We start from the raw sequence: 16,288 nt of genomic DNA, 5'->3' as shown, positions 1-16,288 counted from the left end.
AATATACATGGTAGAAACTCTGTTGGTTACAATGTCATTCACCCATCCATGTCTCTTGTCATGAGAGTAGAGTTTCTTTTTGCTACAGATTGTTTTGTGCACCTCTCCTTTCCATGGCAGAAGTCAACAAAACTCTAAGGGCATGTCATAAGAGAATGCTTTGCAAAATGCAGACTCACATATCAAATCATTGTGAAACCTAAAGTAGTCAGCATGGAAACTGTTACTTTCAAAAGCAAGCTAAATTCTTTTCCCCTCCCAAATGGATCTCCATAGGGAAAAGCTGCTAAAAGCCTAAAATGCTGCAAAGACGGAGCCAAATTTTACATTCCTTAGTCCAACAGAATTCTCATTGAAGACAGAATTTTCAGGCACTACCTGTTGTAGTAAGAGAGTGCCTGGAGCACCGGGCTGAGTCTAAAACCAGAGGCTGTGAAGTAAAGTCAGGTCATATATTAAAGTAGATGCTTACAAGTTCATTGTTCGGTATATGAACTTGGCAAAGTTGTTGTTAGTATGCTAGGCACTACATATTTACAGAAATATAGCTTAGAAGGCTAATATAGATATACATCAATTTAGTACAAGATCAGATGGTTTGACAGAACAACAAATAGGGATGTTTTGTCTGAGATGTCAGGAGCAAGGGGAGATAACAAATGGATATCATGAAACATGTAAGGTGGTACACAAGTTGTTTATCCCTGCTGTTTGTCCTAGTCTATTTGTGTCGGGGGTACCTCGCCTTAGTCCTTTGTGTGGCCGAGGGGACAGCAGAAACTCCCACTGCTGACTGAGCCGCTCCTTGCCATGAGGCATTTGTGTTGCTGTACTTGTGCAAGTTATGTGAGTCTTGAGTGCCTTTGTCACTGAACCGTGCCTGGGGTCTTTCTCTATGAATAACATTGAGATCTGCTGAATTTGCAGGCTGCACTCTCTGGTAGTGCTGGTAACACTGGAGCTTGAAGGACAGAAGCACTGAACAGCTGTAATAGCTTAGCAGCCTTGACAGTGCCACAGCAATAATATTCTTCAGCACCCTTCTATACCACCTGCACCTTTTGATACAAGAATTCCAAGGACAGATTGTAGAAGAGGGTTGCAGTTCAGAGCCCACATGCAGGGGGGAGGGCTCAATCCATAGTTTTCAGGCTCACAGAAAGGACACAGATGTATAGTCTTTCACCAAAAAGTACCACATAGTGCATTGGGAGTATAGACCACCCACTCGTGACACCCAGGAGGCACAACAAGGATTGTTGACTGTGGTTTGTGAAAGGTGGCCCTGTATCTTGTCCAAAAATCTATACAAACCCTATGGGACCAAATTCATCGGTCCAACTTGCTCTTAAGCCACATGGAAGCATTCAGATTGCCAGTTCTGAAATGCACAAATGGTGGAGCATTCCCTAGAGAGAAACTGATACTTTGTTTCTTAGGTGTCCATACACATGGAGATGTTTTAGGGTTGATTTACTAGAAAAAAATCCTTTCAGCACTCTGCTTGCACAATGCCACCTAGTCCATTTTAATCTCATTTGGATCCGAGAAGAAATGTCACTGACGGTGCAGTATTGACCTGTTTACCTGCACAGCCTGAGGATTTATGTCAGCAGTGAATTTGCCTAATGGTTCGTCTCTTGCAATGAGGCAAGCTTCCATAGACACTTGTGTATATTTCCAGGCTAGCTCACATCTTCTAGTGCACATCATTTTAGTGGAAATGTTTGTTCTTCTGTAGCAGCATAAATGTTATTTAACGGTAAAGAACAAATTTGAAAGTGAAAAAGAACAGTTCTACATTATCCACAGTAAATCCTAGACTTGCCTTTAAAGATATGTTCTGATCTACATTCTCTAAAAGATGTTGATGGATTTAAGGTTCTACTTTGAGTGATTGCTTATATCCATTCCAATATAGGTGAGTGCGCGCCACCGTGCACTGGCTTCCAGAACCTTTTCCCCCCCCAAGCAGACCCCGCAGGGTTGGCTCAGGCGCCCCCCGGAGCACCGCGCCCATGCCGCGGCACATAGGGCACCGCCGACCCTGCGGGCCCTCAGTTCCTTCTTTCCGCCCATGACGGTTACTGAAACGTCTTGCCTCTTGCCTCAACAACAAGTAGCTTTCCCCATTTGAACTGTTCTTTATAGTTGAACATTTAGAGTTAAGTAGTTGTTAAGTAGTGTTAAAGTATAATATAGTTAGCATTAGATTAGATAAGAAGCCCTTAGGGGCTTACTGTTGGGCCATGCCTGGCACAACAGGATTCAAGTCCTGCGCCGCTTGTGGCAAACCCGTCCCCGTGACCAACCCTCACGATCGCTGCCTCCGCTGTTTGCACCGTAAGGACAAGTGCAGGATTTGCAAAGCCTTCAAGCCACGCACGCAAAAAGAATGAGACATGAGCTTGAAGGCTATTCTGATGGAGTCTGCGCTCCGCCCGGACTATGAACCAGCGCGTTCTCCCACGGCACTGAGCGTCTCTTCGGTGCGGAGTGCTCTACCTGCACCGGAGCTGACCCGTCGCAAGTCACCGGTGCCGAAGAAGAAGCAGCGCCAGGGCACCGAGCGCCGGGACTCCCTTGCGCCGCGGCCTGGGGGGAGCCAGAAGATGCACCAGCCATGGGCCGTTGAGGTTACTCCGGCACCTGCATCTCCTTGCAGGGAGCCTCCCCCGACTCCTGGGGATGGGGGAGCGCCCCTGCAAGGACCATCGACGCTGGAGGTGTTTGCTGCGGCACGCGCCCTCATGGGCATGACCACGCCTCCATCCCCCCCTCGGCCGAGGGCGCAGGGACCGGCGTCTTGGGGAAAACCCACGCTAGATGGCCCCGGTGGGTGGCAGAGACAGGAGTTGAAGTCTCCCCTCAGACGGTCAGAGAGGGTAGAGCGTGCGGGCTCCCCTCTCAGCTCCGATTCCGGGTCGTCAAGCTCCTCCATACTGCGGCACTGTCGACGAGCCGTGGCACCGGAAAGGTCCCACTCAAGGTGACATCGTTACAGTCCCGCCTCGTGCAGCTCCTTGGCACCGAGTCACTCGCAACGGCACCGACACAGACAGCTCCGCGCTGCCGCTCGAGCTTCTCGGACTCGGCACTGCGGAGGCACAGCCGGCACCGCTCCCGGTCCCCGAAGGGGAAGCGCCGCTGAAAAACCTCGGTACCGAGACGGAGGTCGCACTCAATGGAGTCGTCCAGCTGCATGCCTCCTCGCCGGCACCACACACGATGGTACCGGCACTCCTTGTTGTTGTCGGGGTCCTTGCACAGCAGATCCTCGATGAGGGCAGGCAGGGGCCATAGACACCGCCGGCACCACTCCAGGGGCTCGGGGTCCCGAGCTCGTCGACTGGATGCGCCGCAGCCGGGACCCGTGCCGGTACCGGGATGGGCCACAGGGACCATGGCAGTGGCCATACTGGGAGCCATCGGGGGCCCAGATGGGGCAAGGCACGGTCTTGGTCCCGTCATCAGTGGCCCAACCGGCACCTCCCCCGCATACTCAGCCAGACAAGGGCCATTCCTCTGAGGAGGAATCGGACCCTGAGGAGGGACCCTCTACTGGGGCCCTTCCACTGTCTTCCTCCTCCTCCCCTGACGAGGTGACCGTCAGGGACCATAGGGCACCCCGCCAGATTTTAGAGCTCATCAGGAGCTTCTAAAGAGGGTGGCGAGCAACCTCAACCTGGAACTGAGAGAGCTCTCTGAGGAGGAGAACCCCCTCTTTGGGGTAGCTGGATCAGCAGGACCGTCTAGGGTGGCCCTGCCTGTCCACGAGAGAGTCCTGAAGCTGGCCAAGGCTCTCTGGCAAACCCCTGCCTCGGTTGCCCCTACATCTAAGGGCGCCGAGAAAAAGTATTATGTGCCACAGGAAGGGTTTGAGTTCTTGTACACACACCCAGCGGCCAACCAAAGGGAAAGGCAAGGTGGACAGGGTTCCACGCCTAAGAATAAGGAAAACAAGAAACTAGACCTTTTTGGCTGCAAGGTCTACTCCACAGGGGCCATGCAGTTGCGAATAGCGAACCACCAGGCACTCATGGGTCGCTATAACCTGAACCTATGGAACTCTTTGAGGAGGTTTGCAGGGGGCCTGTCCCAGGACCAAGCGGCGGACTTTGCCACAGTACTGGACAAGAGTGCCACGGAGGCAGCAGCGGCCTTACAGACTGCTAGCGATGCTGCGGACAACGCCAGCAGAGCCATGGCCTCCGCGATTGCCATGCGCCGCTGCTCGTGGCTGCAGTCTTCAGGGCTATCCCAGGAGGTGCAGCAATTCATCCAAGACCTGCCCTTTGGGGCACGTCCGTTCTCGGACAGAACGGATGAGAAGCTGCACGCCTGAAGGACTCTAGGGCGACCCTCCACTCTTTGGGCCTTTACACCCCCCAGGCCTCGAAGCGCTAGTCTCGTCCGCAGCCCCAGTGCAAGGCCCAACCACCCCCTAGGCAATCGCCCAGACTATCGCAGCCCCGTAGGGGCCACGATAGAAACGGGGGGTTTGGGCGCCGCAACCGCCCGGGATCTTCTGGGGCCCCCCAGCAAGGGCCCTCTAAAGGGCCAAACCCCGGGAAACGGTTTTGAGGGTGCGCCCAAAGGTGCCCGAGGCTCAGACCCTACTACACTGAGTGGCAAGCTATTACATCAGACTGTTGAGTCCTCGGTGTAGTCCTCAGGGGATATGCCCTCCAATTTACGGCTTTCCCCCCAGATTCCCACCCCCACCCTGTCCCTCTTCAGGGACCCCTCTCATGAGCAACTCCTTTCGCAGGAGGTTGTTTCCCTCCTCCACCTCGGCGCAGTGGAAGCGGTTCCTCCACAGGAAGTAGGGAGGGGATTTTACTCCAGGTATTTTCTCATTCCCAAAGCAAATGGGGGCCTGAGACCCATATTAGATCTCCGCTGACTAAACAAGTTTATCAGGCGTCTCAGGTTTCGCATGGTCTCCCTAGCCTCCATTATTCCTGCTCTGATCCAGGAGATTGGTATGCCGCCCTCGACCTGAGGGATGCATACTTCCACATTTCCATCCTTCCCAGCCACAGGTGCTTCCTCAGGTTTATGGTAACTGGCTGCCATTACCAGTTCTCGTCCCTCCCCTTTGGGCTCTCATCCGCCCCCAGGGTCTTTACAAAATGCATGGCGGTGGTAGCGGCCCACTTGCGCCGCAGAGGGGTGCAGATCTTCCCCTACCTGGACGACTGGCTGATCCGGGGCAGATCCAGGGCCCACGTTCGGAACAGCCTAGCCCTCACTTGCGCAACATACACCAGACTGGGGCTGCTCATAAATGAGCAGAAATCCACTCTCACCCCAGTGCAGTGCATAGATTTCGTTGGGACCACCCTAGATGCCACTCAAACCAGAGCCTTCCTTCCACAGCCTCGCTTCCAGGTGATGGCCGCCATAATCGACCAACTCCACAGGTCCCCCACAACGACAGCCAGGCACTGCCTGCAGCTGTTGGGACTGTTGGAAAAATATTCCAAATGAGGTTCGTTTGCCCTGCACCAGAGGAAAAGAGATCCACGCAGGTAGTTGGGCAGTCTCCAAGTTTTTATTTCTGCAGAGGTCGGACACTTCCCAGCAAGTGGTCAGTGTGAGACCCCGAAGGCATGCTCTCTTGCATATTTATACAAACACAAACAAAGAAATTACATATGCATAAATTCTTAATGCTTATTGGTACACTCAAATTATTATTATTATTGCTATTGGCTTTACACTTTCTACATCTTCTAACTATAAACATATGCATAACATAAAAGATAAGGGCAGAAGATTTCAACTTATCTATCAAAATTGTCTGATCTATTTCCCAAGACTGAAGAGAAAGCAAAAACTACTACAGGCTGACTCCTCATTTCTCCTGTTAATCTTTCTCTCTGACCTTGGCAGAGATAAGCACCATAAACAAAGAAAAGAGGAGGGGGTGGGTGATTTCAACAGAAAGCAGAACACTAAAACAACTAAAATGAAGTAACTGTGGTCAAGCAAACAATTATTTTCCTTCAGGACACATGGCGGCATGTATGTATGTGGTGAGGCCGGCTCGCCTCTAACTCAGGCCTCTCCAGGCGTGGTTAGCCTTGGTGTATGCACCAGCCCGCCATTCCTTAAACAGGGTGGTCACGGTTCACCCACAGGTCCTGACCTCCCTGAACTGGTGGAGGATCCCCAGGGAAGTACTGAGAGGGGTCCCATTCTGGGATCTAGCCCCATCTATCACCCTAATCACGGATGCTTCGGATGACGGATGGGGGGCCCACATCAGCACCGACCTGAGCACCCAGGGGCTCTGGTCGGAGGAGGGCCTCCATATCAACGTCTGGGAGCTCAGGGCAGTGTGGCTGGCCTGCAAAGTGTTCCTGAGGGGCAGAATGGTGCAGGTCCTCACGGACAACACAGCAGCCAGGTTCTACACGAACAGGCGGGGGGGGGGAGGGGGTGGGGGCGCACTCCTCGGCCCTTTGCCAGGAGGCCATTCGACTTTGGGACCTTGCGGTGAGGCACGACTTCCATATATCTGCCTCTCACCTCCCGGGGGTCAGGAACGACAAGACGGACCGCCTCAGCAGGTTGTTTCTACCCCGACACGACTGGTCACTACACCCGGAGGTGATAAGTTTTATCTTCAACAAGTGGGGCGTTCCCCAACTGAACCTGTTCACGTCATCCTGGAACAGGAAGTGCCCGAGGTTCTGCTTGCTCCGGGGTCGCGAGCCGGGCTCCATCTCCGACGCGTTCCTTATAGACTGGACGGGGACCCTCATGTATGCGTTTCCCCCCATTCCGCTCCTGCCCAAGGTCCTCTTGAAAATCAAGAGGGACAGAGCGGACGTGATACTGATCGCCCCAGCCTGGCCGAGACAGCATTGGTTCAGTATGCTGCTGGACCTGTTCATCGCCCGGCCCGTGGAGCTCCTGAGGCGTTACGACCTCCTCTCCCAGGACCAGGGTTGCTTGCTGCACCCGCACCTGAACTCACTCCACCTGACAGCCTGGAGACTCTGTGGCTGACGGAGGGGGAGAGAACCTGTTCAGCGCAGGTCCAACAGATTCTGCTGGGCAGCAGAAAACCTTCCACTCAGGTTGTGTACTGGGCCAAGTGGAAACTGTTCACCTGTTGGGCGGAGTCCCGGGGCATCCCACCTAGCGGCTCGCCTATACAGGCGATCCTGGAGTATTTGCTCCAACTGAAGCTTCAGGGTTTAGCACTGGCATCCCTAAGAGTGCACCTGGTGGCCATCTCGGCCTTCCACCAGCCGATGGAGGGATGGTCCTTGTTTTCCCACCCCATGTTGGTGAGGTTCCTCAAGGGGGTGGAGAGGCTATACCCACAGGTTCATGACCTGGTGCCTCCTTGGGACTTGAACCTGGTCCTCACCAGACTAACGGGACCCCCTTTCGAGCCCATGGCTACATGCCCACTGCTCGTCCTCTCATGGAAGGTAGCCTTCCTGGTGGCCATTACATCAGCTAGGAGGGTCTCCAAGATAAGAGCTTTGATCTCGGAGCCCCCCTATACCGTCTTTTATAAGGATAAAGTGTGGTTGAGACCCCATCCAGCTTTCCTGCCTAAGGTGGTCTCCCAGTTCCACTATAGTCAAGATATCTTCCTCCCCATGTTTTTCCCAAAACCGCATGGGTCGGAGGAGGAGCGGAGATGGCATTCGCTGGACGTGAGACGGGCCTTGGCCTACTACATTGAGAGGACGCGGCTGTTCCGGAAGTCTGCGCAGCTGTTCGTGGTGGTGGCGGACCGGATGAAGGGCTCACCTGTCTCCACCCAGCACATCTCCGCCTGGATCACCGCCTGCATCAGGTGCTGCTACGAGCAGGCGAATGTACCGCTTCTAGGGGCTGTTTCGGCACACTCAACCAGAGCCCAGGCCTCGTCCGCGGCCTTCCTGGAGAGAGTGCCCCTGCAATAATCCTGTTTTTCCAGCAATGTTTCTACAATATATGTGCATTTATTTTGTATGTAGTAATCCTGCAGTAATCCTGTTTTTCCAGCAATGTTGCTACAATATATGTGCATTTATTTTGTATGTAGGGAAGGAAAATTATAAATATTTCTTTAGAATGAAAGCTTTTACATTAACAGATTTTATTTCTAATCACAGGACTCTCTTGGATAGCAGTTTGTTCTTCTTTGAGTGATTGCTCATGTCCATTCCACTATAGGTGTGTGTACGCCTCCGTGCACAGCTACCAGAACTTTTTTCCCCTTAGCAGATCCCATGGTGTCGACTCTGGTGCCCCCTGGAGTCCTGCACACATGCTGTGGTATATGAGGCACTGCCGGCCCTATGCCCCCTCAGTTCCTTCTTTCCGCCCATGGTGGTTACTGGAACTGCCTGCGCTTCTATTGCAAGCGCTTTATTCCCTGTGTTTAAACCTTAAAACTATGTTTTTTGTGTTAATTAGTTAGTTAGATTAGTAACTGCTGTAGTGGTAGTTAAACACTTGAAGATAGTCTAGCTTGGTTTCTTACCGGGAGCAGGCATGCTCCAGTGTCATGGCTTCAAGCCATGTGCTCCGGTGCTAACTGACCCCCACTGCCTAAAGTGTGTGGGGGGGAGAGAAGCTCTTTTTGTAAGTGAGAGAATGGATTGTAAGGCTTTCAGACCTCTGGAAAATCCGCTTGAAAGCCCAGCTCACGGAGCCCCGAGCTGGCTCCGAGCCAACCGCTTCGCTGGGGTATACAGCTCGCTGCTGGTGCAGAGAGCACCATCGGCACCGACCCGACTTGGCACCGTGGAGACAGAAGCACTTGGACTCCCCCGGACCGTTGGAGCAGGTGGGTTGGAGCACCAATCCGCACCGAGGTTGGATCTCGGAGACCCGCTGCCGGAGCCAGCATCTCCAGCCAGGGAGTCTCCCCTGACTCGAGGAGTGGGGGAGCCCCTCGGCACCTTCCAGCTTTGGTGGCTGAAGGGCGGCAAGAGCCTTGTTGGCCTTGCATACGCCGTCGCCGTCCATACCTCCGTGAGAGAGATGGGGCTGGCATTAAGGGGAAGCCTACGTTGGGATCCCCTGAAAGGCTCAGAAGATCTCCTGCAGACCAGTTTTCTCGAGTACAGCAGGAACACTCCCGTAGAAGTCATCCCAGGTCGCGGTCGCCAGACCAACCTGCATTGAGGCGGAGAGCAAAGTCACCTGCCCAACACGGGTCTCGACCCCCCCCCGGCATTGGGTGAGGTCCATCCCACCGCTCCGGCACTGAAGAGTTTGCCAGCAAGTACACAGCGCTGATCCCAATCACTGGAGACAGTCTTGGTACCGAGGAGCTGGGTGGTGCAGAACCCAGTAAGCAGAGACAAGCTCGGCACCCAGGAGTTCGCCCCCCTGCACCGAGGCAACAAGGAACCCTGGATGCCAGAGATGGACTTGGCACCGAGGAGTTCAATCCCCGCACCGAGGCAAAGCCCGGATGCCGGAGACAGCCTCGGCACCGAGATCTTGCTCCCCGTACCGAGGCTGTGCCAACTCAGATGCCGGAGACAAACTCGGCACCGAGGAGTTTGCCCTGCACCGAGGCCAGGCAGAGCTGGTCACTGGAGCTTGACTCAGCTCCGAGACGCATGCAGAGTGCAATAAGTCTTCGGTGCAGGAATGATGCTCAGGTTACCCCAGCTCGCCGGAGCGTTGTCCACTGGAGCAGACCGCACAGTAAGAGGCTTTGGGCACCCCAGCAGTGGTCTGTCAACGGTGCCTCAGTGTCCCTTTGGGGATGCAGTACCTGGGGGAGCATCCATCAACGAAGGTGCCAGAACCCCAGGCAGATGGCCTTGAAGGCAATGGTCACCCCAATGGCTGTATGGGGGCCTAAAGGGTTTCCCGAGGGGGGACGGGACCATGGTCCGTCAACCCCTCAGGGATGCCAGTGCCCCAAATACAAGAAAAAGGCCACCACGCGCCCTCGGACGACGACTCAGCCCCATGGGCAGCGACTTCTGTGGGGACCGCTGGTCAGCGGGAAGAGGGGATGCAGCCTGCACCCTCCCTCCCCCCCTGGCCAGATGAAGGATGTTCCCGAGCCCTGGTTGTTTCTAGGGAACACCAGGAACTGCTCAGGAGGTGGCCTCCACCTGGGGGCTGGAGGCGAAGGAGCAAAAGGGGACTTAGAGACCACCTTTAATATGCTACCAAGGGGCTCCACAGAGTGGTAGCCACCCTGGCCTACAGAAGGGCGCCCAACATAGTGAGGGTCTTGTGGCAAAACCCCCTCCTCCATATCCCGATGCTTAAATGAGCCAAGAAAAGTATTACGCCCAGCCAAAGGGTTTGAATGCTGTTTACCACCCCGCCCCGTGTCCCTGGTGGTGGTTGCTGCTAGCCACAGGGATAGGCGGGGCAGACGGGCTCTACTCCAGACAACAAGGGCAACTGCAAGCCAAACCTGTTTGGGAAAACTTCATTCAATAGCACTACCAGCAACTGGAAGGTGAGCCCCTCGGGGGACTCCGAGCCGCTTTGCTGAGGCTCTGCCCGGCAGCAGACGCTGAGCCTATAGGTCATTGCAGAGCAGGGTACCGCGGGAGCTAGAGCAGCGCTCCTGCCACCTTCAGTGGCTGCCTGTTTGGTGGACAGAGCCATTTCCTCTGCCATCAGTATGCCTGGAGGTTAGTGGCTGCAATCCCGAAAAGGTCCAGCAGCCCATCAGGGGCTCTTCTGTGAATGGGTCAGCCTTCTCTTTGTCCGCATAGAGGCGAAGCTGCATGGTCTCAGGGACTCCTAGACCATGCTCCGTTCTCTGGGCTGCTATGCGCCACAGACCTTCAGGTATCAGGCAGGTCTCCAGGGACAGCAGCAGCGGAGGTGCCAGCCACGGCTGTCTTGCGACCTACGGGCAAGGGGACAGAGTCAGGGGGTCTACGAGATACTAGCCATCCTGACTGGCTCCTTCGGCCCTCAGTAAAGGTCCTCTCAGCTATGGGGCAATCGGAAAGGCCCTTCTGCTGGTGAACGTAAGGACAGTGCCTGAGCCTATACCCTTCCTTAGGCTTGGGTGAGCCAGAAGGCCTTCGGCCCACTGGGGCCCGGAGATAGCTTGGCGAGCTAGGGACCCTGGTCGTCTCCTTCCCCCCCGGCCCTCAACGCATCCCCCTTCCTCCCTCAGTGGCAATTCCACATCCAAGAGGTTGAGGCCACCTCAGCCAGGAGCAGCGGGAGAGGTCCCAGAGGTGATGGCGGGAGAGGTCCTACTCAAGGTACTTCCTCATTCCTCCCCCCCGTCCCCCAAAAAAACAAAAAAAAAAGGGGATTTGAGGACGGTGACAGACCTATGTCATCCCACAAATACCAAACAAGGGGCTTAAGTCTTGCATGGTCCCCCCAGCTCCAGTAGTGGGAACAGGGGTCCCATATGCCACCCTGGATGTCAGGGACGCCATCCTCAAGGTTCCTCCACTTTGTATGGGTTACTCCCTCTAATGCTTTACGGTTTACCCTGCGGTCTGTTACTTGGCCAACAGTGTTTACTGAAGGCCTGGCAGGAGTAGCTGCGCACTTAATGGGGCTTGCTCCACCCAGACAGGCCCAGGTCCCAAGCCTGGAGCAGGGTGAGCCGGTCAGGCCTCTCTTGTGACTGGCGGGGTCCTGCTGGTAAACGCATAAAGCCCATGTTAACTCAAGTGCAGCCTATGGAATATATCGGCGTGCTTCCCAGACCAGACCTTCTTGCCCCAGCCCTGCTTGTGGAAAGTCCCCCCCGCTTTATCGAAAGCAGGGAGGTACACGTGCTGTCAGTCAGTGTAGCGACCATGTACTACACCGACAAGCGGTGGGACCCCATTCATCAGCCTTATGAAGGGAACCTATCGGCCCTTGGTACCTGGCAGTGATCACCTCTCAGGGGTGAGGAATGGCGAGGCAGACCGCGTCAAAGGGTCGCTCTTCCTCACCACGAGGGGTTGCTGCGCCTACTAAGGGTGTCTACAACCGTCTGGAGGGGGGTTTCCCCACACGAAATCAGTCTGTACCGGCCTGCAGCATGAGGTGTCCATGGTGCTGCTCCCTCCATGGTCAAGGGGCAGGAGCACTCACCAACGCCATTCGTCCGTAGTGATCAGAGACCTTTATATTTGCTCTCCCGCCCTCCCCTCCTGCATACAGTCCTGCTCAACTAGGAGGGGCTAACTAGCTGCCATCCCGATTGTTCCGGCTGGCCACGCCAGCACGGGTTCAGCATGCTGCTGGATTTCTTGATGGCCCACCTCAGGAGTCTCTGAGCCAGCGTGACTCCAGCTACCAGGATCACGGTCACCTGTGGTGCCCAGACATGGATCCTCGACACCTCGGGGAGTGGTAGATCAGTGGCCAAGAGGTGATGAGTGAGCTGTTCAGAACAGGCCCAGTGTGTACTGATGGGCAGCAGGAAACCCTCCACGCAGGCCATGTACCGGGTTAAGTGGAAGTGGCTGTTGCCTGCCGGGAGCAGTCCCAAGGTACTCTGCCTGGCCTCTCAGCAGGGGAGGCGATCCAGGAAATACTTGCCACAGCTAAAGTTCCAAGGACTGACTTTGGCCTCCCTGGAGCCCCACCTAGCGGCCATATCAGCTGCCCATCAACCGCTGGAAGGAGGATTTTGGTCCTCCCGTCAGATGGCGGTTCGGTCCCTGAAGGGGGTAGGAGGCTCTATCCGTAGGCCCGCGTGGTGCTTCCCTGGGATCTCGACCTGGTCCTTCCCGGCCCACGGTCTGTCCCCCCCATCCTCCCTGGAACCCAGGGCATCATACCCTCTACTTTAGCCTTCCGAAAGGTGGCCTCCCTGGGGGTATTTACCTCGGCTAGAAAGGTCTCCGGGATCAGGGCTCTGACCCCAGAGCTCCTCCCTCATACTGTAGTCTATAAGATAAGGTTCAGTGAGACCGCACCGGGCCCCCTGGCCCATGGTGGTTACCCAGTGTCATTGGACAAATTATATATTCTCCCCAGGTTTCCCCAAACCACACGGTTCGGAGGAGAGGAGAAGGCAGCACTCGCTAAAACGCAAGTGGGGCCCTGGCTTCTACATCACATGTACGAGGCCGTTCCGGAGAGTGATGCAGCTTCCGACCGGATGAAAGCTATTGTCTGGTTAAGGAGTTAAGACTCAGAGAACCCTCAGCCAGACTCTGAGATTTAGTTTTAATCAGGACTCAAAAGTCCTGAGCATTTCAGCTTTGGGTGTCTGCTGGGCTGCGAGTAGAGAAGCCTTTCAGCCTGCTCTCACCATCACTTGTAGATTCCTGCTGCTGTTTGACTGTTTCCTATCTACTGACTGTACCTGGTAGTCGCACCTATTTATCAGTGCTGGGCCCAGGGAGGAGTAGAGCTTCTGTAACTGTTAGTTGTTCCTGTGTGCTGCAGCAAGCTTGCTAGGACTCCCCTCTGAGGTCTCAGGGACATGGGGATGGCCAGTGGGGGAAGTGGGAGGAGTTTGAGTAAATGAGTTGATTTTCTGTTGGCTTTATAAAGTGTCCCCTTCCTCCTACTGCCCCTCTCCCAAACCACCACCTCTCCCTGTGCTCTGCACTAGCTGTTTTCACGAGGTATATCTTGGCTGGTCATTGAGTCCTCAGAGCACTGTCTGTTGGGTGCTGGGAGGGACGGTGACAGCCATTGTGTACAATCCTCATAAGAGGTGAAGGCCCCACAACTCTATTAACTGAGTGCAGCAGATTCTGTTGGAAAATGGTGGCATAGTTCTGGTCAATACCTTCTGGACATGAGAACTCTCTCTCCCCCTATGCATTAGCTGGTGCTATGTACTGGAGCAGGGGTTACAAACAGTAATTGTTTTTCTGATTGTTCATGTATTTGAATCTCAGTTAGATTGCTCCAGTTTGAGAGCTTCATTTGCAAAGACCAATGAGCAAAGCTAGTATTTTACCAACTGTGCCAAAGATTATAACCTTTTCTCTTTCTGTAATTGAATGTAGCAAGAGACAGCAGATGAAGAGGACAAGGAGAGAGATGTGACCAATAATCAAGGAAATGTAAGTTAGTGTGTGTCTTTCTGCTACTTTAGGCACAGAATCTTTCTGAGAGAAGTGTTGTCCATTTCATTAGAAGTGGATTAGTTGTTTGGACTTGAGTATATCAGCCTGGAAACAAGAAACATCATATTAAGCATCAGCAGCAGTCTCAGGCTGGAAAAGAAGTAAATGTCTGCAGCACTGTGGTGTGGGGAGCAGGCTAAGGGTATGAGATGATTCGCTGCATCCTAACATCTAGAGGATCATATCTGCTAGTTCTTTTGCAAAAATATCTGATTACTTCTCAAGGAAAAGTTGATGAAGTCAATGATGTGACTTCTTTTATTGATTTAGTAATAGGGAGCTGGCTAGTCTATCCACAGAATGCAGGAGTGCAGGGGGCCCCTTATACTCCTTGCTGGCATTCTGCAACAGCGCAAGTGGAAAAGCAGGCTTCATAGGGCTGCTACATCCCTTCCCCATGCAGGAGGGTGTGAATGGGCAGAGCATGCACCCAGCTCTGTAGCTGTACCAGCACATTGGGGAGCGTGTGCTGCCCCCAAGGATAGACCTGGTGCAGATTACTCCCTTCCTGGATCAGCAAGAAGACTGAAACGAAGAGTGGGACTCGGCTAGTCCCAATCTCCATGCCAGGCCACTGACCATGGGGTTATATAGGATCACTGATGGCCTACTCTGGCCTGTCAAGACCTTTTATTAATGGTAAGGTTACACATGTTGGAAAGAACCCAACTTGACTTCCCAATCCCAGAGTGACTTGAGTTCAGGAAATTTAATACCTAAATAGAACAACTTTTAATTAATTATTATTAACACCAAGTTCTCATATGGTGCTTCTCATTTGTAGCTCTCAAAGAGCTTTACCAAGTAGGTTAGTTTCATTATCATCATTAGCCTTAATGTTTCCATCTAAGATTTATTTTAAGCTAATAGTCTATTAAATACAAAATACTTAAGGGCACGTTTTTTACAGTGGAAGGAAATATGAAGGTTCCCACAGCAACATGACCAATGTCCCCCATTGCAAGTAACTGCTGAACAAATGTTTTATGGGATATATTTTATAATATAAATAACGTATTAAGCGACACACTGAACCAGCAAAAGAAAAATAGCAACTCTGTAAAAACTGTTAAAGTTAAAAAATAAGCTGGCACTGAATTAATTAGAACCTCTGCTGTGTTGTGTGGTTCTGGAGTGAATTGTGTTGTTTTTGCAGGAGAGCAGTACTTACAGAATCTGTGCGTCTAGCCAGGAGGAGGAGTGCCCACTCGAGAAGACTCTGAGCTGTAGCCCTGTCAAATCAGAACGAGAAGCTTTACTAGTAGGTAAGACTCATGGTACAGTATGTCTGCTAATGGTAAGACTGTTGTATACGCTGCCATTCATACTATATAGATTCAGACTCCATAAGAGAGAGATTCAGGAGGTATTGTAAATGCAGCTCTTCCAGTTTCACTGTCTGTGCTTCTTTCCTCTGTTTCATGGGCTGCCACAATAGCAGGCCAGGGGTGAAATCCTGGTCCCACTGAAGTCCATGGCAAACCTCTCATTGACTTCAGAGGGGCCAGGATTTTGCCCTTTGTGCATAGCTCAAATAGAGGTCTCATGTCATGTACCTGGATCTGTTCTTGTCACACAGTGACACACACAGTACAAATGTGCACAAGTGTATAGTGTATGTGATGGTGACTTTCATCTGCTATATTGCATGTTATGCACCTTTGATCCCCTTTCCTGCACTGTCCTTGCTGGGCTTTAAGCACTTTAGCACGTGTCACAGGTGAAGCTAGGGCTAGTATCACACCTCTGAATCCTCGTCTAGACAAGGCCACCTCTGCCTCCCTGGGACATATTTTCACATTCCAAACCTCTGAGCAGTTTCAAACATCTCTCAGAATTTTTTTTAAACAACCTGCTACCAAAATGTTTCCTCCTTTCCCTCCAATTTACATTGCTGTGAAGTACAGGATAGACCACACAAAGTCCTGGACCCAGGTTCAAGGTCCAATATCTCATGGATCATAAGTGCTTCTCCATCATAGCAGCTGCTAAATCATGTTCCACTAACCTGTTCTAGACTGTGAGTTACGTTGTTGAACTACACTGCCTTCACTCATGTCCGCAACCTAGCACCTCCTGCTCTGAAGAACTGTTAGCTTGTTCTCAGAGAAAATTGTCCACATCGGGATTGGGACACCAGGAAATGTATAATGAATTTTTCCTTTTCTGCATTTGCTCTATTCACACAATCAGGTCTTAAAAAGTACTGCAGGGACCTGAGCTCCCTGCCATGCTGATCC

At 52.9% G+C, this 16,288-nt stretch overlaps 1 protein-coding gene across 4 annotated transcripts in view; it reads left to right on the top strand.

Moving 5' to 3' along the window:
• The window catches only part of ENOX2 (ecto-NOX disulfide-thiol exchanger 2), a 149,942-nt gene that overhangs the window by 120,863 nt on the left and 12,791 nt on the right, over positions 1-16,288 (top strand). For 3 of the 4 annotated variants that reach the window (XM_067548479.1, XM_067548477.1, XM_067548476.1), the window contains 2 exons: positions 13,929-13,985; positions 15,205-15,313. In XM_067548479.1, coding sequence (XP_067404580.1) covers positions 13,929-13,985; positions 15,205-15,313 — 166 coding nt within the window. The remainder of the gene's footprint in view (positions 1-13,928; positions 13,986-15,204; positions 15,314-16,288) is intronic. The other variant, XM_067548478.1, reaches the window with a different exon arrangement.

The sequence above is a fragment of the Emydura macquarii genome, unplaced genomic scaffold (assembly GCF_026122565.2).
Source record: "Emydura macquarii macquarii isolate MOO-44397 ecotype Brisbane River unplaced genomic scaffold, CSIRO-AGI_Emac_v2 contig_1253, whole genome shotgun sequence".
In the NCBI taxonomy this organism is placed as follows: Eukaryota; Metazoa; Chordata; order Testudines; family Chelidae; genus Emydura; species Emydura macquarii.
This window is presented reverse-complemented; position numbering and strand designations above follow the sequence as displayed.